This window comes from Rhododendron vialii, chromosome 9a (assembly GCF_030253575.1).
Source record: "Rhododendron vialii isolate Sample 1 chromosome 9a, ASM3025357v1".
Taxonomy (NCBI): domain Eukaryota; kingdom Viridiplantae; phylum Streptophyta; class Magnoliopsida; order Ericales; family Ericaceae; genus Rhododendron; species Rhododendron vialii.
The window spans coordinates 32,763,807-32,789,197 of NC_080565.1; the positions used below are offsets into that span (position 1 = coordinate 32,763,807).

General features: G+C 38.0%; 1 protein-coding gene across 1 annotated transcript in view; it reads right to left on the reverse strand.

Moving 5' to 3' along the window:
- LOC131299809 (probable LRR receptor-like serine/threonine-protein kinase At1g56140) overlaps positions 1 to 23,277 on the reverse strand; it is a 28,055-nt gene extending 4,778 nt beyond the window's left edge. Inside the window, exons 1-16 of the mRNA XM_058325383.1 lie at positions 22,849 to 23,277; positions 18,131 to 18,290; positions 9,424 to 9,495; positions 9,109 to 9,180; positions 8,930 to 9,001; positions 8,669 to 8,740; positions 8,028 to 8,099; positions 7,847 to 7,918; positions 7,594 to 7,665; positions 7,431 to 7,502; positions 7,249 to 7,320; positions 7,004 to 7,072; positions 6,835 to 6,897; positions 6,239 to 6,388; positions 5,494 to 5,567; positions 4,437 to 4,816 (exon numbers count right to left, since the gene is read on the reverse strand). Of these exons, the coding sequence (XP_058181366.1) occupies positions 4,437 to 4,816; positions 5,494 to 5,567; positions 6,239 to 6,388; positions 6,835 to 6,897; positions 7,004 to 7,072; positions 7,249 to 7,320; positions 7,431 to 7,502; positions 7,594 to 7,665; positions 7,847 to 7,918; positions 8,028 to 8,099; positions 8,669 to 8,740; positions 8,930 to 9,001; positions 9,109 to 9,180; positions 9,424 to 9,495; positions 18,131 to 18,290; positions 22,849 to 22,963 (1,659 nt within the window). The 5' untranslated portion in view covers positions 22,964 to 23,277. The remainder of the gene's footprint in view (positions 1 to 4,436; positions 4,817 to 5,493; positions 5,568 to 6,238; positions 6,389 to 6,834; positions 6,898 to 7,003; positions 7,073 to 7,248; positions 7,321 to 7,430; positions 7,503 to 7,593; positions 7,666 to 7,846; positions 7,919 to 8,027; positions 8,100 to 8,668; positions 8,741 to 8,929; positions 9,002 to 9,108; positions 9,181 to 9,423; positions 9,496 to 18,130; positions 18,291 to 22,848) is intronic.
- Between the last annotated feature and the right edge of the window lie 2,114 nt (positions 23,278 to 25,391).

Below are 25,391 nucleotides of genomic sequence, written 5' to 3' on the forward strand. Positions count from 1 at the left end.
CCAAAACCGTGTACTATGGTATATAACACTACTACAATAATAGATATGCATCACACTAAGCAGATTTACAAAGATCACGGTTTTTAGTGAAATCGTGATAAAAAATGGTGCTTAAATTTTTTTTATCTCAGTTTAAGTCCAAAGCTGAGATAAAAAGTGGGTTTTAGCGAGAAATAAAAGACCTTGCTCTTGCGGTGAGATAAAAGAAAAACAACCTCACTCTTGCGGCGTGATAAAAGATTTTAGGGCGGAAAAAAGAGAGATAAAAGATCTCGCTCTTATGGACGTGATAAAAAAGAGAAAAGACCTCACCCACCCTTATGGGCATGATAAAAAAGAGAAAAGACCTCACCCTTGTGGCGTGATAAAAGATTTTTGGTGGAAAAAAAATGAGATAAAAGATCTCGCTCTTGTGGCGAGATAAAAGAGAAATGACCTCATCCTTGTAACGTGAAAAAAAGCTTTAGCGCGGAAAAAAGTGAGATAAATGATCTCACTCTTGCGGCGAGATAAAAAGCCTATCCACTTAGGCGCGCAGTCTGAATTTTCACGTGGGTGGAATGGTACTCATTTAGGCAGACTTTGAAAAGTTATGTGAGAAAAATGATGTCATTTAAGAACTTTGAAAAGTTCTTTTTTTTCTTTTTTACAAAAGGTAAGAAGATAAACCCTAATTACACTCATCCCAAAAAATCTTTATGTTTCATCTTTATCTTCACACCCAAAGAGAGAGAGAGAGAGAGAGAGAGAGAGAGAAGGCAAATCCCACAACTGGGTTCCACCAGTGCCCAGTTGTTTCTTCGACGACGGGTGGATTATTCCACTAGTACCCAATTTTCACATGGGCGAGCCGTGATCTTTATGGTTTATTGTAATAGTGAAATTTAGTTATTTCGGATGTCTTCCAAGTATACGTTTGACACATTAGGTAAAAAAGAAATTATATTATTATGGCTTAACCTTATCTGAAAAGTATCAAAACCCAATTGAGAAGCCACCATTGAAATTGAAATTCAATATAAACACAAAATTCATGTGAAATAGTTAGTTTTTAAAAAAAAATCTAAAGTTTGTCTATAATGTTACAATTTGCAGGTTGTGATAATTTTCATAAAATACAAAGTGAACACTACAACAAAAAACACTATTGTCTACTAAATTTACTAGCTAAAACAAAAATTTTTGCCCCAAGAAAATCTTTTGGTGACCAACAACTAATTTTGATTGGCAAAAGATCTGCTGTCACTTCATTTGATTGTCAAAAGATCTGATGGATCTGGGTGATGGAAAACTTACAAATCACACCCAGATCTATCACGGTAGCAGGAGCGTGATGGAAAACTTACAATCGCCGCCAATAACTGTGATCTTTATGGTTTATTGTAGTATCAATGCTAGGTACCAAAAATGGATAGGGTGCGTGTCTCGGACCTACACATAGCAAGTGCTGCTGAGTGAGCATGTTGTGCTTGAAGGAGGGTATGACGCAAAGTACCACATAGCCTCGGTACCAAAGTAACATAAAGTATATAAGCGCGAGGGCTCCCTCACTCAATAGCTAACTTTTGGAGATGAGTTCTACCCAAAACAGTGTAACACCCCTCTCCCCATACCTATTCACCTTGGTCATGGAATTCTTTTCCAAGAGCTTCCAAATTCACATTAATTCAGGGTAGTTCTCATACCACCCCCCGTTGAAAGAACTAGGGATTACTCACATATGTTTGCCAATGACTTGTTTATTCTGTGCTACACCAACAATCAGTCTTTTCAAGTTGTTAATACTCTGGTCTGCAGCCTAACAAGATCAAGAGTAGGGTGTATTTTTAGCCATGTAAAATTAGGACAAGGAGATCATGTGTTCTCTGTTGGGCTTCCAAATGGGTACACTTCCAGTTAGATATTTGGATGTCCCCCTATTATCCTCAAAACTCTTTATGGCAGATTGCAAAGGTCTCATTTCTAAAATCCAGGATAAAATCAGAAGTCGGGCCAATAAGTCCTTTATAATACGCTGGAAGATTGCAACTCATAAAGTCAGTCCTTTTTCGTATACAAGTTTCCTTGACCATGCATGTTGTTCTTCCCAACTCAGTTTGCTTGAATATTGAGAAGCTCTTCAGAAACTTCCTACGGACTGGTACTGAAGCATATTCGCACTCTAACAAAGCTGCTTGGTTAATGTTTGCTCGCCTAAAAAAGGAGGACTTGGTTTAAGAGGGATTAAGGAATGGAATCATGCATACTTCCTATGACAGCTGTGATATATTTGCTCTCATCATAATTATCTATGGGTTAAGTGGTGCTATAAGCATCTTATTCAAAGAAAGAGTTTCTGGACTCTAGAACTAGAAGTTTCTTCTAGCTGTTCATGGACATGGAGAAAAATTCTTAGCCTTCAGGGCTATTGCTAGACCCTTTATCAAGCATATTATTGGTGATGGGAATAGCACATTCCTCTGGCACGACAATTGGCTGCCTCAAGGGCCCCTAAGCATATATTTTGGCCCTTCATCAGGTATCCGTACTGATGCTGAAGTGTACAAATCTTGTTTATATCACTCAACGGACTTGGCCTTTACCAAGGCTCGTCTTCCACATTTCCATCCTAACTATGCTAGACTTGATAAAGTTCCATGGACAATCTCTTCACATTCTACCATTAGGGTTGCATATACTTGATATGCTATCAGAATGCACCAACCTACAATACACTGGCATCACCTAATCTGGTACTCCATGTCCATTCCTCGACATCTTTTCATTCCTTGGATGGCCTAAGGATGCTATGAGCAAATACACCGATTTACGCACCTTAACTTAGGCTTGTTATATCCATTTTGCACACTACTTGGGGCTTGATACTCGTTTTGCTCGTTTCAGGATCTGCGGAGCTGTTGGATGACATTCGGAGCTAAATTGAGGAGTTAAATGTGAAGAGCGAACAAATAGTGATAGTCCAACCAATTTGGCCTTCGATTTATTAGTGGAAAGATGGTCCAGAAGTTGAACCGATAATTCAGGCTTGTGAAGTTGCCGGTTAAGTGGTCTAAAATATTTCTTAATGGTGGGCCCAATGCTCCACCAATTAATTAAAGAACATATGGTTTGAGCTTGCACGAGAGAAAATTATTTGGAAGATGATTGGTGGATGCATGTTAAGGGGCATTAAATTACAATTGGTGAAGGCAATAGAATCAAGACAAAAAGGAAGGTTATTCTCTTAGTTAGAAAACTGGGGAATGGGATGAATATAAAAAGGGACAGCAACCGGACTCCGGGGGATCTTTTTCACACGCATAAGTGCCGCGGCTGCGGCAGAGGGAAAAACTCCATGATCGGCTAAACACTATTGCTCGGGCAACGAGGATGCTTCTCCAAGTAAGTATGATAGTTTAGATTTCAAGGGCCGGTTTTAATTTAACAATTAATTACATGACTTTGGATTATTTATAGTTTTTATAAAAGTCACTATTTTTCTGATTTATCTTTTGTGTTTGTATTCATGATATCAAGCACCGTTGTACGATCGTTTTCATTATTTCGTGATAAGCTTTGAGATAGATTATACAAAGTGAGACGGGTTGTGCCGTTGGTTAAATCCAATGAGACGATCCATGCCATGTTGAGATAGTCTTTCGGGGATTAATGATAGGAATTGTTACCCTATCTGTGGTCTAGTTACAAGTTGAATGAAACCCTTGACTTCGCCACAATTATAATGCAAGGGGAGGTTGAATCGAAACCCTAGTCCCTTTTCTCTCATCAGTTTCCAAAACTTAATCACTTTCTAGTTAGTTTTAGTTTACTCAAATCAAAATCCAACTTCCATTTGCTTTTTGAATTAAGTTAGACATTGATTGGAAGTACAATAACGTATCATTTTACTTCCCGATCTCAAACTTAACCCCTATTCTTCGGAATAATAGCTATTTCCTTATTTTATAAATTATATTTTTGTTACGAAAATAACAGACCAAAAGATAAAATCATCAGCTGGGGCATGCGAATCTTCCCTATATGTTTTCTCTGTAATCTACATAATGAAGACATGTACCACCTTTTCTTTAGCCGCCCATTTGAAAGGACTATGTGGCCACAGTAGGGAAGTTCTTTGGAAAATCTTTTCACGAACACCATTAGGAAAATGACTTGGGCAGCTATGGTCTACTATATTTGGGAAGAAAGGAATTGCATGATTTTCAGGGGATTCAAAGACCCCAATCTTCTCTCTCCAGAAAATTACATTTGATATTCGAATTAAGGGGTCCAATTTCTCCAATGTAAAGCTGACCCCCTTAAATTTGGCCCTATGCTGTTCTTGGCAGATTGCTCCTAGAGCTCCTGCTTTTATTCCTAGCTTGTAGTTATTTTTTCTTTCAAAAAAAAGATGAGGACTATCAAAAAAAAACCAATTGTGATAGCGCGGCACTGACCTGAATGTATATATCAAAAACACGCCTTCCAAGACTTTTCCAAGATGGGGAATTTAAGAATTCTGTCTCTGCAAAATAGAGAGTCACAGTGTAATTACCATTCTCAAGTCCCAGCCCAAAATATCTTAGTGATCCCGGTGATATCCGTGCTGTGTGGAACAGCCTCGAGTCCGAATTAGTTATGACCTGAGATGAATAGACACTCGTATACTGGGCAGCCTTTGTACCGTTGAACTGCCCAACATTACTTACTGCCCACCTTTTTGTACTAGCCTCATAATAAGTAGCTGGACCAAGAACGTCGTTATCCCACTCATATACAATCTGACTACTAGATGATGTTATCACTGGACCACCACAATTAATCGCAAAGTCGGAATCTGCAAACCATCGGGGAAGAGAAATTCATCAGATTAGAGTTCAAAAAGGTGCACCAGAAAAAAAGAAAAAACAGCCACATCTCCTTGATCATGTGATGCATCTTATGGGTTTACTGAACTTCTAGAAGTGGGAATTTACACTTTATGAAGACAAACTTGACTTCGCTGCATTTTACATGTGAAGTTTTGACATTAACCGCATGAAAGGATTTTGCATGACCACATACACAACAGTACACAGTAAACCAAAATCCTAACATGCAAATATCAAACTATGTAACACCCCACCATGTACGACCCCATTCCCACATATCAAGAGGCAATCAAAGCAACACCGAATAAGGTGGACAGATGCACACACAGAGAGTGCATGGTAACATAAAACAATGGAATGAACAGAAGTTACGAGACTTGGATTGACTTAGGACCTCTACGAACTGAAGCTCTAATACCATCAAGTCACCAATTCCAAAAGCTTGAACAATTAGGAAAAGGGCCCAGCATTGTGTACCAAGTCAGCTAACAGTTTCCGGTCTAAGTTGACCTACTTTTAGAATTATTAAAAGGATTTGATGATTCAAAGAACACTAAACTCAAAGATCCTCTTTCCCGCATCATAGAATTTATGTGTCCCGTCTCAGAATCACGGGTAAGGGGAGGTTCTAAATAGCACTTACACTTACGAGAACTGGGAATACCCCCAAGGCAAGGAAAGTTCTCTTGAATACAATCCAATCCTGTAGCCAGAACACTGTATGCAGAAGAAGAATGGATATAGATTAGTGCAAGTTGAATTTGCCACATAACTAACGCAATTGAAGTTGAATGATTCATCAGGTAGAGTTAGCAACATCTTGTGGAAACAAAGAACATGAGCATGGAGTATAACTAATCAATGTTTAAGCTTTCAAGTATAATTACTCCAGGACTTGTTTTAAAGGACATGTGTGAGCTGTTTTTATCAGGATTCTGGAGGAGGTTCAAAATCTCACACCATGGCAATTCTATATCTCTGCAGTTGCCGTGAAAAAATGCTTCCAAAGTTCTCTAGTTAACTTCTCACTTAGGCCCCATTTGCTGCACCTCTAACAATCAATTTGCACAAATCACATAGCAAAATTTTCATCTATGGTTTTGAAAGTGAAAAACAGATGGCAGCCAGTTTCATCTAGAGTCCGGTCCCACTACAGAGAACAACTTGAAAAATATCATATCAGAACAACTTGAAAAATATCTGTTTTCTGTTAACATTTAGGATCATACATTCTCTAAAATTAACAAACTCGTGCATTAAACAGCACTATCATCATGCTGTTCAACACTCAAATTGTATATAGGAAATGACACAACTTTCTTTTTGCATCACTAAATGTTCATAGACCACAGAATACCATTAAAAACATACAGCACAGAGAGAATCACCTGTTCTTTGCCCAAGATGGAAGTTCCACCGATAATTGATTGTATGACACATCTCTGCAAGCAACGACATAATGGGGATGCTTAGTTGAGATTTTCGTTTTACTGAGAACCGATAAATTGTTCAGTCTTACATTTGACCGCTGAAGCCTCAGATTTCGTCATCAGCTTACATATCAGTATACTACCATGACTGCATGAATCAAGTTTTCATTTCCCAAACACTTCTTTTTTTTTTTGGTAAATGGCCAAACGCTTCTTTACGATACAGGTTCTCATATTTGTGTATCCATGTCTCCTCATACACCAAAACATAGTAGCAAGATGCGCATTAACATGAAATTTTTTCCAAGCAACAAATGATGGACATATTGGCAATCCTACTTGTTTCCTTTTTATGTCTAAAGTTATAAACGATGCGCCCTTAAAGTTATAAATAATTTACTCTATAACGAGTCGCCCAAAATTGAACCTATACAATTTAATAAGTAATCAAATATTATGACTGTACAGTAGTGGGTTATGCTTCTGAAATAATCTAACAATGACATTCTAGGAACTCTACGTACATAATGACCATAAATGTAATACTGACTTACATCTGCAGAAGAGGACTCTTTTGTGCGGGAAGCATTCCAGTCAATTTATTATTCCCAAGAAACCTGAACATACAGGAACTAGTTCAACTCATAAACATTCATATTTTCTAAAATGCTTTTCGAAAAAAACATTGCACAGCTTGTTTATCAAAAGGAGAATGTTTATTACAAGTAAGAGAGTCCCAAATGGAAGAGAGAATCTGGAATTGGTCCAGTTAAAATGTTAAAGCTCAAATCCCTGAGAATTAGACAGAACATGGTTGTTACAAGTTTGCTGTAAAACGTTAAAAACTAGACGTTTACATTTACTTAATAGAGAGATGTTGACCCATCCTCATCAACGTGATTATCAACTGCCAAACTTTTAGGTTGAAACATATGGAAGCCGATGCAAATTTAGCAGCTATAACTTACAGTTGAGACAAACTCTGAAAATCACCAATATTGGAGGGGATTGTACCAGAAATATTGTTATTCCTCAGAATTCTGCCAGGTGAGAAACCACTTAGTTACGTTAAGTTTGTAAACAATAATGGAGGATCATAAAGACGAAAATATATCAATATTGATTGTCAACTAAAACAGTGTTGCCTTACAAGGTCTCCAGAGACGTCATATCTTTCAGAAATGCCAGTGAAGAGCTTCCTTTAGATAAATCGCTTATTCTCCTATATAATAAGGCAGTATGTTATAGAAGAGAAGTGAACATCATTCATATGCTAAACATGAAGAAAAGATGTAGAAAGAGTTAACACCCACAAGTCCATCAACGAGGTCAAGTTGGAAAATGTTGATGGTATTCCACCTTCAAAGGCGTTTCCTTGAAACCTCCTACAGATGAACTAACTACGTAAATTCACTGATTACATATAATAGAGGTTACTGAATGAAGTATCAATACTTCAATTAAAAAAGCACCTCGGTTACCAAACATTGTTATCTAGTTTTAAGTAAAGCAATGATCAAGGTACGATGGTCGAAATAAAGAGGATACGGCAAACATATTGCTTACAGTTCTCTAAGTTCTGACAAGTTCCCTATGAATTCAGGTATGCTCCCTGTGAGTTCATTATCCGAACCCCACCTGAAACCCTCAAAAAAAAATTCTTTCTTGATCACAAAAACAATTACTAGTATTAAAAACATGCTCAAGTTCACCAGATAAGACAAAGGATGAGCCAGAAAGCTCTTACACTGTTGTGAGGCTTTGTAGAGCAGCAAATGTAGATGGAATAGCTCCACTAACTCCAGAACTGTAGAAGTAGCTGTCAAGGCGGAGAATTATGTTAGTATGATGCTTGAACTTTTTGCATGCAATGCCAGCCTTATAGAATATGTGAAACTTGAGAACACATCAGGGTTCCTTCATTGCAAAATAGTTGTGGAGAGGGAGAGAAACTAGAATATGTGCCAGCTACTCCACATAGAATTCATAGCAGCCAGTCCGCCACGAACTAGTATATAAAGAGCTTCAGTTTTATTAACTGTATTAAAAAACCAAAATTATTAAAGTTTCTCTGTTAGGAACTTGGTTTGGTTTAATTCCTATAACCGGGTCTACTGATTTTTGGTTAGGAGGTCACCAGTTCGAAACGTGCTAACAACCCCCACTCGAACTTGGTCCTCATGCGAAGCCCGGTAGTAGTCCACTAGCCCTTGGTGGGGCGGTAGTTGTTATGGCTCTTTGGTCCCTTCCAGGGCCCGCCGTAGGTCTGGAGTCCTTGTGGTCACTCCCAAGAGAGAGTTGCTATGCCCCGTCACCCCCTCCTCACCCTTTTTACTCAACAAAAAACAAGAAGAGAGAAAATAGATTAGGGAATGTCTCAGCACTTACAGATCCTCTAATTTTACCAAATTCCCCAGTTCTGATGGGAGAGAGCCTGAGAAGTTATTAATGCAAATGCTTCTGCAAATTACCAAGTTAACAACATCAGAAAATAGGCTCATCTTTCAGTTACACGTACGAGTGACTCCAAATTTCAATGGAATAAGGAACTCAATGCCACTGCAGCAAACAACTGATTTAGATATAAAAAAAATCCAAATTACAATATGTTACGTAAATGACACAGTTGTGGACACAAGAATAACATACAAAACTGTGAGATTAGTTAGTTTTCCAAGTTCCTTTGGAACCTCCCCCGATAATGCATTATACGCCAGGTACCTGAAAACAATTAAATGAGGTGTCAGACCGTTAAAGGAGTTAAGCTAGACATGGGTAAAATATTAACGACCTGCAAACAATGTTAAATAAAAAATAAGGTGGATTACAGCCACTTCATTTGAGTTAGATTGGCAATGGATGAAGACAGGGGACCAGTCAGGTAATTTTTGCCCAAGTTCCTGCAAAATATGGAAGAAACTTAGTAAACCATTGTGAGATGAGAGAGAATTTTGAATGACATAGTTAAATTTTTTTTCATCCAACGATGCATTACACATGTAGATATATGGAGACGATCAGCATCACGATTTTGAAGGTTTCAATTTGATAGTGTCATAGTTCACATAGAGAAAACGTAACATTTTTTTCTGGCATGGAAAATGAAACATTGTTTAAACTAAAACGTCAGTGGGTAGACATACAAATATGTGAGGGAAGTCAAAGACCACAGCTCCTCCGGGATTCCTCCAGTAACATCCAGAGCATGGACTTCGCTGTTACAAAACAGTAAATAAGGGAAGCAGTAAGTGGGAAGACTTCAACGAACGGTACTAAGAGCTTGAGTTCATAAATCAAGGTTCTGACTTCAACTGCATGGTAAACGTAAGCTCTATAGGCCGAGCTCCCATTTGGTTGGCTCGTTCTTGACCAAAACACGCATTTGCATGTATTCCCTTTTATTGACTTGTATGGTTCTTTTACTTTCTTTCTAAAGTGTCTGTCTAGGGTTGTGAAAAGGAATTTGTATTTGACTTTTATTGAATACGATTCTGGTAGTCATTAGTCCAGTGTTTTCGAAAAGCATTGAAGCAATATTGAAGCTGGAAAATTTGTTCCAGAGACCATGAGGCGAGATGTCAAGCAAGGTCTACTGGATGCTTTTGCTTGAGTGAAAATGAGTTCGCTCGAGTGACTTTTCATCGCTCAAGCAAAATTGTCAAGTTGTGGCTTCTCTATAAAAATGGATTAGTTACGGTACTGAGCGCTGTATTCATTTCCCAGAGCTCTCATTTCCATCTCCAAACTTCTGGGAGTGCTAGGGTTTGTGTATTTTGAAGAAACGTGAAGATCTATGGATCTCTAAACCTAATCAAGTCATGACATCAAGAGGTATTCTATCACCTATGTTCAAACTTCAAAGCCAGTGGCCACATGATTCCTTCCCGTGATTTATCTTTGATCCTTGTGTGATTGAAGTAATCTAGTCAAAGGCCAATAATAGTCCTTGCATCAATCTTGGAATTTCATTCGGTATCAGAGCGGGTCCCTATAATGTGGAATCGTTGAGTTCTAAGCGGACCCTTGATTTGCAATGGAGTTGAGTTCAAACTGTCCTCCTGTGAAACAAAGGCCCACATTGTCTGAGAACCAAAGTAATATGAAGTATATAAGTGTGAGGGTTCACTCACTTCAATAGCTAGCTTTCGGGGTCGAGTTTTACCCAAGACCATGTAACACCTTCACCACTAGAAAGAACGAACTCTTCGCCGCTAGAAAGATCAAACTCCGATCATGGGAGGGAAAAGATGGAGCCTATTCAAAGGCTGTCAACGAGGATGTCTAGAGTACTGCATGTGAGGTCAAATATACACCTCCAACTGAAACTGGAGTCGTCATTCCATAACTAAGTGCGAAGTACACCAAAGACTGAGAAAAATGAATGGGCGACAAGCAGTCGAGCACTAAATGTCCTGTTCACTCATGTTGGTATGAAGGAGTTTCACCGCATCAAGTCATCTTCAAGTTGCTTTCAATCAACTACGTTCAAACTTCGAACGAAGGACTTTTGTGAAGTTCAAAAAGCGTTTTTGGAAGGCTTGTGGATTCAAGATTTGGTGATCATGCAAGGGACAATGAACGTGGGTTCGACGTGAAATTATTCTTAGGATTCGATGAGTAAGAATAATATTTCTAGTGCATGATTTCTTCCCATGGTTTTCATCCATTTAAGGGTTTTTCATGTAAATCTCTATACCCCGTGTGATTGGTATTTTTGTTAGGCCTGTTTGCAGTCCGGATCGGATCGAATTTCCTAGAAATCCAAGGACCGAACCATTAGTTGCGATTTTTACAAAATGAAATTCGTGTCCGAACTGTCCGAACCAAAAGTCGAACGGTTCAATTCCAATCCAATCTGTTACTCGTGGATCAATTACGGTTTTATCCAACGGAGTACATTAATAAGCCCGGACATATTTTTTTTTATTTCTCACAGGTATCTTTAAAATCACGTTATGATCACATTGAACGGTTTGAATCATCAAAATTCAATCGGTATCTATGAGGTCTGCACGTAAGCTTAGTAAGGGACTTATATATATACATATATATATATATATATAATAAAACAGAGTTGTGTTTGAATTCAATAGATAACCAACGCTCAAGATTTATCCCTATCCTTCCATAAATCTCTACCCTTCATTTTACAATGGCATTTTGGTAGATACTTGATCCATCCAAGGGTTACCATAAACGGCTTTTTGTGGGAAACCCTACCCGCACCGTTATTCTCATCCTTCAAACTCCCGTTGTCCTTTTTTTCTGTTTCTTTTTGGGAAAAATCACTTTCCGTCTCCCTCTCCCTCCCTCTCTCTTTGTTCGATCGACCCACCACCACCACATCCCTCTCTCCCTCCTACCTACAACACCACTGCAAGACCTCGGAAACCGAATCCAGTCGCTCCTCTCTGGCGATCCCGATTGGACACCACTAACACCACCGACCGGCGCGACAAGTCACCCCTGGAACCACCACCGTTCGAGGTTCTCAGGGTTCGAATCGATGGCATGTAGTTCTTCTTCACCCCAAAAGGTTTGTATTTCTTCACATCTTTCACTAAAAAAAAAGTATGGGTTTAGGGTTTGTTCATTCCCATGGCATAGACCGAAAGAACACCGATTACCTACATGATTCATGTTGTCGTAGGTATGAGTACTTCACAGGTTATGGTTGTTCTCTCTCCAAGGGATTTCTTCTACCGCCAACTGTGGCCGATCAAACTTTGCGCTCACCCAAGTAGCGGGAACAACCGAGGTCAAAGATAACCACTCTTCCACCATCACTGGTAAACAAATGGGTTTCATATGGTTATTTTGAGTTTTGTTCTCGAGTTTTAAATTGAATAGGTTTTTGAAGTTGCAAAAAAGTCAAATTTTATGGTTTTCAAACTCATTTGGTTCGTTGGTGGCAATTGGGCAGGTGGAGAAACTGAAAGTGGAGCAATGTAGGTATATTTGAGGAAAAATGGGTTGAGGTAGACTGGGAACAAAGACACCCACATTTGTCAGGAATCATCCTACTTTGTCAAAGAATCATGAGACTCCATATTTATGTCAAATTTTCAGGATTTACATTGTGCAATTGTATGTAACTAACTATAAGTCTTGCTATCTATATTTCTGAAATCTCTCACTGTATCAAGTCCTGAATTTTCCTAGAGGAGAGGTTAAATTCACCCCCGAAATGAAGTTCATATCACAATCCTCTACGGAATGGATACGCTGCTATAGAGTTCTTGATGACAATGGTTAGCCAATTACCAAATTGCAATTTTGTTCGGGTAGTTTTTCATTTTGGCCCTATCATAACAAGCCTCTATCATTGGTTTAGGATGTAGAATTGTGCTGAGCATTCTGCGTTTTACTAACACGCTTTCAGAGACTGGGAAAATATGTATTATTTTGGGTTTGTTCTTATGTATTTTGAATTATGATTGACTTTCTCGGTTATGCATGAGTTTTTTCGGATATTGATGATTTTTTAATCCTCATGTCCCTTTGTTTGTACACCACCTGATTGGTTAGATTCCTTTGATGGAAATTTCAGCAGCCGAAGAAAACCATTTGACACCTTCAAATTGCAGCTTGAAACACCTCTAGGCGATAAGAATAGCATCAGAACTTGCCACCAAAGAAGACAATAGTAGCAGTAGAAATGAGCACGGAAGAGCCCAATAGCAGCAACAGAAAAGGACACCATATGGAAGTCCATATGCAGCAAAAGTGACAGCCAAATTTGAGACCAAAGAGTAACAAGAGCAACAACACAACAACAACAAACCACAACAAATGTACTTCACACTTAACAACATACTTTGCAGAAAAGGTATGATTGTCACCTTTATGGTGTGAGTCTCTCCTATATGAGCAAGTGTTTTTAGGTAAAATTGTGGCTACATGATGTAGTTAACTTATCAAGATTGTTCCTCGGGGATTTATTTGTTCCTTAAAGCTAGAATCGTGTAGGATCAATTGTTGGCTTCAAAATGGGGAGGAGATGTACCTTAAGGCTTTAGTCACAGTAGAATACTTGGTGTTGCTTATTGACCCTTTTGTAGCTTTGTCAAGCTGACCCTTTCATTTAATTGTGTTCTCTATATTGGAATTTGTAGGTGTTTCATGTTAGTCGTTTATCTTTCTTCAATCGTGAATTGAAACTATCTTAGGTTGGTTGATTCATGTACAAAATTGTGATGCGTCATCGTGATCAATGTGCCAAGTTGAATCCTTACATCCTTTTAACTACTACACTCATGAATTAGATGGCTTTAAATTGAACATTGTTTCCAGAAGTTTAGTACTAGCCTATACTTTTGATCTCCGCGAACATCTCCCTGTCATTCCTTTAGGCACGGGCGATTTCATGAATAAGCTTGGGTCATTATTGTTTGCATAGTTGAATTTGTTGGACAGGGGTTGATATATTGTGCATGAGTCCAGTGTTTATTTGCTTGTGTCGATCGTTCGAGCTGTGCCTTCAGGCACGGGTATGCACTAGTATATATATATATCAGAGCGGTTCTCGTGACATCTATAAAAATATCTAAAAAAACTTCTCATAATTCCTGATCAAATTTCAATGATTCGAGTTGCTCAATGTGATCAGAACGTGATTTTAAGGGTACCCGCGAGAAATCAACAAAAAAATGATCTGGAAGGGCTTGATCTGAACAATTCCGAATAGTTTTTTATTGAACGGTTCAAATAAAAACTGCTCAAATCAAGCCTTTCCCGATCATTTTTTTTGTTAATTTCTAGCGGGCACCGTTAAAATCACATTCTACACACATTGAATGGTTTGGATCATAAAAATTTGATCGGAAACTATGAAATTGAGATTTGAGATATTTTTTTAGATGTCCCCGGAACCGTCCCGTGTGTGTGTATCTATATATATATATATATATATATATAATTTACATAAAATAAATATCTCACGGTCTGGTTCGATTAATCCACGGTTTCGTAATGAAAATCTGTGGACCAAAACCGTGAGTCACGGTTTTCTAATTATTCAATCCGTGTCCGGACTATTATTCCACGGACAAAATTCAAAAGGTATGGATTGTGGGATTTCGGTTGGTGTGCCATTGTTGGTATGGTACTTGGATATCTCGTTGAGGTGGAGATTTGTTGGATTCGACTCGATTTTGGTCTTCCCAGCTTCCGTAGCTTAGACCATGGCCTTGGTGGTCTGGACAAGCGATCAACATGTGATTTGGGAGCTCGTAGCAGGCTTGGTCCAGACCAAGGTTTTGGTGGTCTGGACTAGGGGTCACCGGGGAGGAAGGATTTGCTCTTAGCATGTCTCGTCCGAAGCTGGTCCAGACCAGCGTGCACGTTTCAATCGATTTTGGTTATATTTTGGACCTTCTAAAGATTGGTTTTGGAGTTTTCTTTTTGGTTTTGGACTCTATATGCAAAGAAAACATAATCTAGCAAGGATTCTAGCTTTAGGAAGCAATTTGTGGCTATAAATATAGCCTTTCCTCTTATTAGGGTTTGAACTTCTGTGAGTGAATCCCTCTGAGAGGCCTCTAGGGGGGTCTCATCTACAGAACCTTAGGGTTTGTCTGTTTGATTTTCATCTGCTTCTGGTTGCCCCTTCTATGATGGGTTCTGTAGGCCTTCGGCCATGTTGAAAAATTATATGCATTACGATTATTTATTTTTTGATGATGTGTTTTTATTCCTCGGCAAAATACAAATTACTTGTCACAAAAATATTTCTGAACTAAACTCCCTTGACCCTAAAATATTGCACAAGTCTCTTTGATTTAATGTACTATTCCCATATAGACTTAGTGAGTTCATACATGAACTAACGAATCTATTTAGATGAATTTTTGAGGAATAGGTTGACGAACCGACTAACAGGTTGGTTGACAGACCATAGAAGTGTGTCAACCAGAGGGCACCGGACGAACAATTGGACGACAGCCTAGTCCACCACCCAGACGACCGTTCAGAGTAATTTCTGCTGATCAGTAAAGTTCCAACGGCTATATTTTCCTCTGATCAACTCTCCAACAGCTCCAATATTTTATGAACGACTAGTAGGTGGATGGATAACTATATAAGGGATGAAGAATTCATTGATGAGCACCAAGAGACAAGCTACAACATTCTACATCTTTCAAAGAGCAAATCCTCAAAAGATCAAGCCTATAATTCTCCTTGTTCTTCCACTTTCATATTTTCCTTGAGAGAAAATCTATACAAGTCGTGAGCAATTATCTTTTATACTTTCTTCACAAACTTGTAAATCCTAAGGGAGTGTTTGAGTTAAACACTCGAAAGCTTAGAAGACCAAATCTGCATTGAATTTGGGTGTTATTGTTTTCAAGAGCTTCCGGAGAAAACTCTTACGGTTGTACTAGCTCCTTGGGAAAGCTAGAGGTGTACGGTTGTTGTAAGCACCCGCAATATTTACTACTTGTAATCTTTTTGGAGATTAGTGGAAGTGGACCGTGGACAAATCTGGACCGAACCACTATAATCGGGTTCTATCTCTCTAACTCTCTCTTTTACTTGCTCATATTGTTTCGATTAAAAAATTGTTAGAGATTATTTTTATTGGCAATTTTAATTAGCAACCCTATTCACCCCCCCCCCCCCCCCCCCCCCCCCCCCCCCGCGGTTGTCTTTTTTGGTAATAGGCCATTTGGAAGATCATTTGTTTTAGTGATTCTTTTTGGCTGAAACTGTACGATTTCGTAAGAATCAACTGTTTATGTGTGACATCCGGTCACCTTTGTGGAACAATATTCAGTCTGTGTCTCTTGGTTTAAACCCTAGGGGTTTTGTGAGACTTGATGAGAGAGTCTGAATTTGGTGAGAGATTCCAATTGGGCTTTTAATTTGGTGAGAGAATTAACTTGTATTTTGGGATTTGTGAGTCTTTTTGTGAGGGCTTTGTTTGTTTGTCACTATTGTAGCTCTTCGGAATATCGTTCTCTTCACGTAATGGAATCGTCTCTCATTTGCTTGCCCGTGGAGTAGGCTTACCGCTGTAAGCCGAACCACGTATATGTTGGTCTTTCCTATTCATTTTCTTTATTTGGTTTGGTTTATCCGTTGCTTTTTCGCATATGTGTTTGGTTTGGTTATTTTCTCAATATCACGGCCATCAATAATCGTCAGATTTCTGTTGGGTCCTTCGGAGGCCCCCCGCACAAACACGGATCTCTTAGGTCCGAACCGATTTTCATGATTTTGCACAGCCTTCTTTTTGTGTGTGTGTGTGTGTGGTGTGATTGAAGTAATCCCGTCAAAGGCAAATCGTAGTTCTAGCATCAATCTAGGAATTTTAGTAATAAATCACGATAGCTTTACTTCAAAATGACTTCATCAGGAATCAGTAATTAGTTCTCTTCTTGGCCTTCTACCTTTTTTATCACCCTCAATACAATTCAAAAATCATCCCGGCTCAAATCGTTTTCTATCATTCGTCGCCATTCAAAATCACCCTCCTTAATTGACCTACATTGCAAATGACGATCCCATCTCCAATGGTTAATACAATCTGTAGTTGTTTTCACTCCAAACTCTTCCCTAGTGCACTCATCACTTTCTGGCTTGACTGAGCTGGGATTGTAGGCTTATTAACTTTTTTGGTTTCCAAAGTATTATTTTTGTCTCATTTTCGTCCCTGATGTAAACATTGAAGATATTTAGTCCCCAACGTATCAATTTTGTACCAATCAAGTCCCCAAGTCTAATGTCGTTACCCCATCTGTCAAAATGAGGGGCATCCTCGTCATTTAACTCACCCCAAATTCCTGTCAAAGAAAAATGGGGAAAAAAGAAAAAAAGAGAAGAGAAGAGAATCGAGAGATGTGGCTGTGGGGGTTTCACGGGGGTGGTGGTGAGAAAAGATAGTGGTTTGGGTGAGGGAGGGATCGGAGATAGAGTGCAAAAACCTCAAACCCCTCGAAACCTAGTTCAAAACAAGCGAAAACAGGGTAAAGGGTTGTGTTTCTCAGGTCTGCATCCGAGCCTACCTTGACTCGGACAAGAATGTTGTGTTTGTGGCCGATTTTGACTCGGTACTCACCAAGGGACTCGCGGCTTACTGGTTCAAGGGCTTTCGGGTCGGTTCGTGGAGGAGATTCTACGGGTTTCACTTGATTTTGTGGTGCTTCTGCCTTCCTGTGTTGCAACAAAGCTTGACGCCGTCCACGAATAATGGGTTCTTGAATATGTTGAAGTTGATGCAAAGAAGGCTTTGGAGGTTAATAAGGAAGCTGAAAAAGGCCGTGACTTTGGTATATAAAGACGAAAATCCCGTGGAGGGTCCGAATTTGAGCTCAAAAAATGGGATTGTAGCTGAAAAAGATAGAGTGATTTTGGTAAAAGACGGAAACCCCATTGAGGATTTGAATTCGGATTTCATGAAATGGGATTGGGGGTGGGGATTTGGTTGTTGGAGTGTGCTCCGAAGTTAGTGATCATGATGATTTAGGATCATTTTTCTGGTTGTTTTTTTACAAGAAATTAGGGGTGGGTGAATGACGAAGATGCCCCTCATTTTGACAGATGAGACTAATGGTGTTAGATTTGGGGACTTGATTGATACAAAATTGATATGTTAGGGACTAAATTAATGTCTTCAAAATTGATATGTTAGGGACTAAATTAATGTCTTCAATATTTACATTGAGGACGAAAATGAGACAAAAGTAATACATTGGAAACCAAAAAGGTTAATAAGCCTGGGATTGTACCACTAGACAATATTAGTACAACATTTCTTGAGAATAGTACCAATTAGACATACTCCAATATGGATCATATGGGGATCGATCGTGGAGAAAATTCCTAGTAGTATTTTATAGTAGGACTTACAGTTGGGTAATGTGGCAAACAGTCCCATTGCAATCGCATCCGATGGCCCAGGTAGTGTTGATGGCGTTTCCACTGCATGGTTCTCCGCTTATGTTCCATTGATAATCTGTTGAGGATAATGATAATCCCCATTGGTTGAAGACGGAGTTCAAAGCACTCACTGTCCGAAATTCCAAAAAAGAAAAAAAAAGAAAGAGTTAGAGCTGACATGGTAATCTTGTTGTTTCGAAAAGAAAGTACTATACCATAACGCAAATTAACAGTCAATTGGCAATACAATTCTACAGTTTTATAGTATAATTCTTAGAGAAAACATTCTTTCCGGAGGCGGAAGAAAAGGGGGGTTTTCTGCCACCCCCGTGGGCCTCTTTCGTGGTTTTTTTTGGGTAATCCGAACCGTTCATCATATAGGGCTTGCAAAATAATGTATCCACGCGAAAAATCAACTTGTCCGGATATCGATAGATATGTCAAAAGTTGAGTTTAAGATGAAAGAATAGACGACTGTGGATAGTTTAACTTAAAAAACAGTTGACAGATCCATGCCGTCCATATTTCCGAATAAAACTCAACTTTTGACACACATATCGATATTTGGACAAGTTAATTTTTTGCATGGATACATTATTTTGCAGGCCCGACAAGATGCACAGTTCGGATTACCCAAAAAAAAAAAACTTGCGGTGGGGGCCCACACTAGGGTGGCGGAAAACCCCTTGTTCGCCGGCGCCGGACAGAATTCATTCTCTAATTCTTATACTTCTACTACCGCTTGAAAAAAAAAAAAAAACACACTTCGGTCAAAAGCTTTACTTAAGACAAGGTCAAAGGAGTTAAATTTGGATGGTGACTCAGTTCGTTGAAGAAAGTGTTGAAAATATCAAAACTTGATTTTAGTAGACACGTGATACATGAATGGTGCAGTTTATGTATGTAGTTCATGAGTCTAGTTGAAATGTTCATGTATGCGTGTAAAGAGACATCTAGTAGTTTGTATAGTTGGTTAGGTTCCAATAACTTTATTTCTTCATTGTATCCAACTTTTCAAAAAAGACATCTAGAAACAAGTAGCAGCAATAACTGATTTTCTTATGGAGCAGTTAGTGATGTTCATATTGATCTATGATGGGACGCTACATCAAGTATTGGTTCAACCTCAGAATTTTATTACGCTATTTCTAAGCTCATTTTTTGTTCAGCTCTTCTGGACCAATCTAAAAACTTTGCGCAACACTGAGTTTTTGCGGAGTCTATATAAACTATGTACTCTAGTGATTGTGATTCTAAGGTGTTACCAAGGTGATGGAAAGTGGAGAGAGGGATTAGAAAGAGTGAGGTTGAGTGGAGTTTATGCACCACAATGAAGTAGTCTATGTGTAAATGAACTAGCGTGAAGTGTTTATTACACAAATACTGTGTTATCTCCTCCCTCAAATCTCTCCTACTTGTTTATGTGGGAAATATTAGTTAGAATTTTTGCAAACTATAATAACTAGAAAAAACACCACAACAACAAAATATTGAGAGAATAATATAAGCTCATAAGTAGCAATTTAAGAGAAAACTTATGTAGATCGAGCCACGCATAAAGAGTTGTCGTAAGAGAAGATACGTCCCCTTTTGCACCGAGTTGTATGACGTTCCACTTCAAAGATAAAACAATCCTAAAAGGTTTGTGTGCAGCTAAAACTTTCTTTGAACCAAAAACCGCCCATATGTTCAAAACAATGAAAATATGAATGTAGTGAAACTCAAGACCAAAAAATCATTTGTGTTCCGCCCCATGACCTTCTCTGGTTTTTTCTTTTCCTGTAGAAGAGTAATATGCTGGGAAGTGTGTATCTCTATGTACTGACTTGGTATAGGTATATATATACGTAGATTTCCAAAATCAAGAAACCAGCATAGTGCATGTAGTAAATGTTATATATGATGATGATAAGGGGAAGGTAATGAGGTCAACACAATAAATGAGCAAAGAATCCAAAGCCATATTAAATGTTAAAATTTTAAATTATCTCCAACAGTTTAAGTGTAGTTGGTCCATCGAATTTCCAACACAAAGAAATTTTAGAGGAAGCAAACTAGTTATTTTGAAGGACATCTTTGGACAGCATAGGTTGGGGAAATAAATTGTGGAGAATAGGTTGGGGGCTTGGGGCCGACCTTCTAAAATTATTCTCTTTTTTAGGATGATATGATGAGATTTACTACCGTATTCCTGAATTCGAAGGAATATTGCCACTTGAATTCCTCATTGTGTAATACGTTGGTGCCCGCTACAGCGCTACTAAATACAAGTGTTCTGTTCGTGGAAAAAGAAAAAAAGAAAAAGCGAGAGAAACTATGTAGCTATTTGGGAGCCTACTTTTTTGGCTTTTCATTTTCAACTTTCTGCCTTTTTAATTAACTTTTTGTAACAAGAGTAGTGTTTAGAAGATATGTGTTGAAAATAAATTATGGATTAATTTTTTTACCATGTTGCCCCTTTATTATAGTATATAAGTAATGTGTATGAATAATGTGTTAATAATTTTTTAAAGTTATATTGGGAAATTGTTTTCTTCTTTGTTATGTGAACATATATCTCAAACTATTTTTCAATTTATAGGAAAGAAATAAAAATAAGTAAAATAATGATGTGACATAAAAGATTATGTTTTTTGGTTTGATGACTTTTTTGTTCTTTATTTTTTGGTAATTGAAAGCCTCCAAGAAAATTTTCAAAGATTAAAATCCCAATATTACTGCCAATTTCAGAAGATTAGCAATTACACCTTCTCTTAGGCCATCCACAATGGTATAATCAAAAGCAAATTATTTTTAAAGTTAACAATGTTGGTGCAAAAGATGGCTCACAATGATATAATCAAACTTAGCAACTTCCTGAGAAATAACCAAATTTTGGAATTTGGATTAATTACCAAAACTAGCAACTTTTTTTAATAATCAAAAATTGTGAACCCCACACCACATAAGTTAACTGGTTCCCAAATTTGTATATACGCATGTTTCAACTGGTATTTTCTTCTTCTCTTTTTCGCGTGTTTCATCTTCATATTGCAAGTAATTTGTTTTTCTTGTTTTCTTTTGATTTTCTTCCAATGGGCTTTGGAATTGTGACTGTGATTCCATTATTTTGGGAAGAAGAGGTGCTCAAAAATTTCATTAAGAGGGAAGGAGAATGGAAGAGGAAGCTCTAAATCCTCTGATTTTTTACTAAAAAAAAGGTGGGAATTGATAAATTTCCAATCCCCCTCCCCCGTTACAGTACCCCGTCTTTTCTTATTCCTAATAATTATATTTCTGTAATAAATAAATAAAAATGATTTAGGGTTTGGATCCTAATTGATATTTTCTCTCTCTCAACATAATATAAATTGTTGTCGGCACTATTATAGTATTGGGGTTAAAGTCTAAATAGTTTTAGTATTTAGTGTTGTACCGTATTTAAGTACTTTTAGTAAGTGGTTACCTATTATTTAGGGGAGAACGTGGGTCAGTTATATTAGATTAGGGTTATATTATAAGAGATCGAATATTGAGAGCAGGGCGTTGGGAGAGCCGCAACAGCCGTGTAAAGGTTCTTGAGGCGTCCTTTGATAATCTTGCTTTCAATCTCAGTTGCGGTATGTATTCACGTTCTTCTTCATTTTGGTTCCATTAAGTTGAAGTATTACCTCTTGATAGGAAGTGTCAGAGAATCCTTGGTAACACATTTTTTTTCTTAGTGTCTAATTTACCCGGATGCAGTTTGAGAGAGAGAGAGATGTGCGATATGTGTGGCGGTGTGGTGGTTTGTGTGTGCCGTGAATGATGACTTTGGTATGAGTTCCATTTTAAATGTTGTCATCAGTGGGGTTTTGGCCGTATATGGTTCTTGCTATGGGGTTGTTGATGCCATGTCAATGAATGACAATGGCTATGGATGTGCTTAGTATATTGGGAACAAGATTGTAGTTGATTATTGGAAGGTGAAGTTATTAGTTTTGGAACAGGTGTCTAGCCCTTTCGTTGAGGAAAACAAATTATTGAGTTTGGAGTTAAAGTGGGTTTATAGCTTTAGGTTTTATCTTTTTAGGTAGCCGTATATTAGATATGTTGATACAGTTAGCAATAATAATGTTATATGATTCTCTTTGTTCAGGTTAGCATCTTTTTGCGTACTCGAGTTGCATTATATTTGGACCCAGGTGAGTAGTTAAATATGTTAGGTATTTTTGAAAGGTATTTTTGAAAGATCCCAATGTCCCTTAAAAGTATTTCCTTCAGAAATTTATATGAATGTTATTCAGAGACTCAAAACTGTTTAAAAGTTATTCTATAAATTGGCATGCGATGAATTTTCTGAGTTTTTCTAACTACCTCTTTACATGTTTTTCTCTGTCTACCTCTCTACATGTTTTCCTAATTTTAACTTAAAAAGATGGAGGAAGTAGGACTTTCATTCAAGGCCAATTATTCAGTACTCCCGGTGCAAGTGGCATTGATGGTACTCCCTATAATTGAAAGATATCATCACACAATTTGACTCATTCATTATCTCTCAACTACTCAATAAAAGTCGATGATAGTACGCCTGCTGGAAATTTGCCGCAGCATAAATGGTTGGAAGTACCACTTGAGTAACGCCATAATAGGCACGGATCTCCCAAACGGAGAGAGAGAGAGAGAGAGAGAGAGAGAGAGAGAGAGAGAGAGAGAGAGAGAGAGAGTACCTTCGGAAGGAGGAGTAGTACCATTTTGAGCTTGGACAATCTGAACCAAGCCCAGGAGGGAAACAAAATAAAAGGCCAAGGCATAAAGAACTGATGGTGTTGGTGATCCTCCCATTACTTTCCTCTTCCTAAGTCAAATGGATTGGTAATCAATGGAGATCCGTCCAAGCCTAGCCTATATGTACGTGTTCAGAACTTCAGATTATATACAGTATTAGAGAGCTAGAGAGAGAGAGAGAGAGAGATTTTCAGAAATGGGCAGTGGAAACAGGCCTCTAATTAGAATGAGTCTACAAATACAAATCAAAGAATGCGTATACATAAATCACTGCGATGAAAAATCTTGTGGTTTGACTGGAATGGTATACTAGCTACTACTATTATATTGTTTTGTTGACTAGGGAGCGTAAATGGGGGTGTGGCTCCCATCCTACTCACAAGCACGTTGTTGGGGGCCAAAATATCGGAAGGTTCAAATAGTTCGATCGGAAGGGTCATAATGTGGACCCATCGTTTAGTTGTCTCAGTTTATCTGTAAGCACTACATGCAAGAAATTACACCATTACTAAAATAAATTTAGTCGCCTATTGTTGGACAATTACCGACTAAAATAAATTTTAGTTTGAAAATAATAACGTTTGCCGACCAAAAATAAATTTAGTCGGCAAATATAAATTTTCCCCTAATTTGAAAAAATAATAAATAAAAAACATTTTCCGACTAAAAAATTTAGTAGGGAATAGGTAATATTTGCAGACTAAAATTACATTTCGTCGGCGAATATCAATTTTTTTCTAATTTACAAAATCAACAAATGAAAAACATTTCCTGACTAAATAATTTAGCAGGGAATAGGTAATATTTGCCAACTAAAATTACATTTGGTCAGCGAATATCAATTTTTTTCCCTTTTACACAAATTTCAAGAAAGGAAATATTTGTTCCAACGGACATTGATCACGATGCAACCTTTCCCGATCTAAACCGTTCATTTTTTTTTCCTTCTTTAATCATTAGATTTTTCGTAAATTTTTGGCTTGATCGGGTTACGGAAAGCTGTCTATCAGCACGCAAATTCTTAAATAAATAGAATTTTGTTGTCAGATCAAGTGTCTATCCATAGGCGGTTAACTTCATTCTTGGTACGAATGATCTAATTTGTATTACGTCAAAAGAGATGATTTGCATTTTGCCAAAAAAAGACCTCAAGCAGGGCTTGGTTAGTGCACTATAACACTTAAACGTCTCTAAACACACTAAATATCTTTTGATCTTAATTAATTGAAAAGTCGCACAGACTCCCAAAAATGACTAAAAAATTAGAATTGAGGAAGTAATAATTAAAAATAATAATAATTAAGGATTGTGCGCAAAAAGAAAGGGTTGGATCACTAAACTCAAATCGAACGTAGTCACGTTTCTTGGGAGGAGATAGTAGTAGTGTTGTTGTACGGTGTGGTGTGGTTGCTGTGCTGATCAAGGTTCTGTTCCATGGTCTTTGCTATCTCTCGGCCACCCTTGACATGGCAGCAATGAGGGTCTTGATTGGCGTTTTTGGGCGGCTGAACTTAGGGTCGGGTGTGGATCTGTTGTTTGCTCGTAGGTTTTGCTTTAGTTTTTGTTTACTGTTTTTTTTTTTTGGTTGATTTTCTTCCCCTACATGGGACTTTCTCCCACTCCTTGTGTGTGTTGTTTTGGAGGGTTTTCTACGTCGACTTGATGGCTTTTCGAGGTCAGAAATGAGTCTTGTCCTGAATGTTCAATTCGTTGGAGTTTAAGCCTCTTTTGTGGTTGCTTTCTTCTCTCCTTGGAGGTGGCTACCCGTTCGGCCGTTCCCGATATATGTTTTTCATATCAATGAAAGTATCTCTAAAGTTTGACGGAAAATTTTTTTTTTTGGTAAGAACCCCAGTCCCGTTATATATTTAATTTAGAAAAAAATTAAATAGACATCCTATCAGAGTCATCATGGGTTCCACAAAGTTAAATGCTAAGTCTTGGTCATTGGATGGTTCTGCCATTGTCTTGGTCGATGTCGATGGTAAGCCCTTCATATTCCCATTGACTTAGAGCATGCTTGTCTTTGATCCAAAGACTCCACACATACTTCTTGGAGTAGTCTTTTCTGCCTTTTTCATTTTTGTCCTCCTAGCCTAACGTAAGTGTACAAGATCACTCTGCCTGTCTATTTTGGTCCCCATTTATTTACTGTTTTTTGTCCCACGTATACCAGGTAATCGCTGGGACTAAACCAGTCATGCATCGTTTTAAAAATGTATCTAGTCTTTGGGACCAATTAATTCTAAAGCAGAAATGCATTTTATAAGTGTATATCTATTTTATAATTAACCTCTTAATTTAGTTATTGTTTGGATTTGTAAATGAAAAGTATCTAACATGTGAATGTAAACTTTTGGCCCCAGCAAACAAAATTCCTTGCTCCACCCCTAGGTGCAATGAATCTAATCTAATAGGCGACTCATTGGCAGTTTCGTTATTAGTGTGAAGAAAAATGATATTATGTATTATTGATCATGTGTAG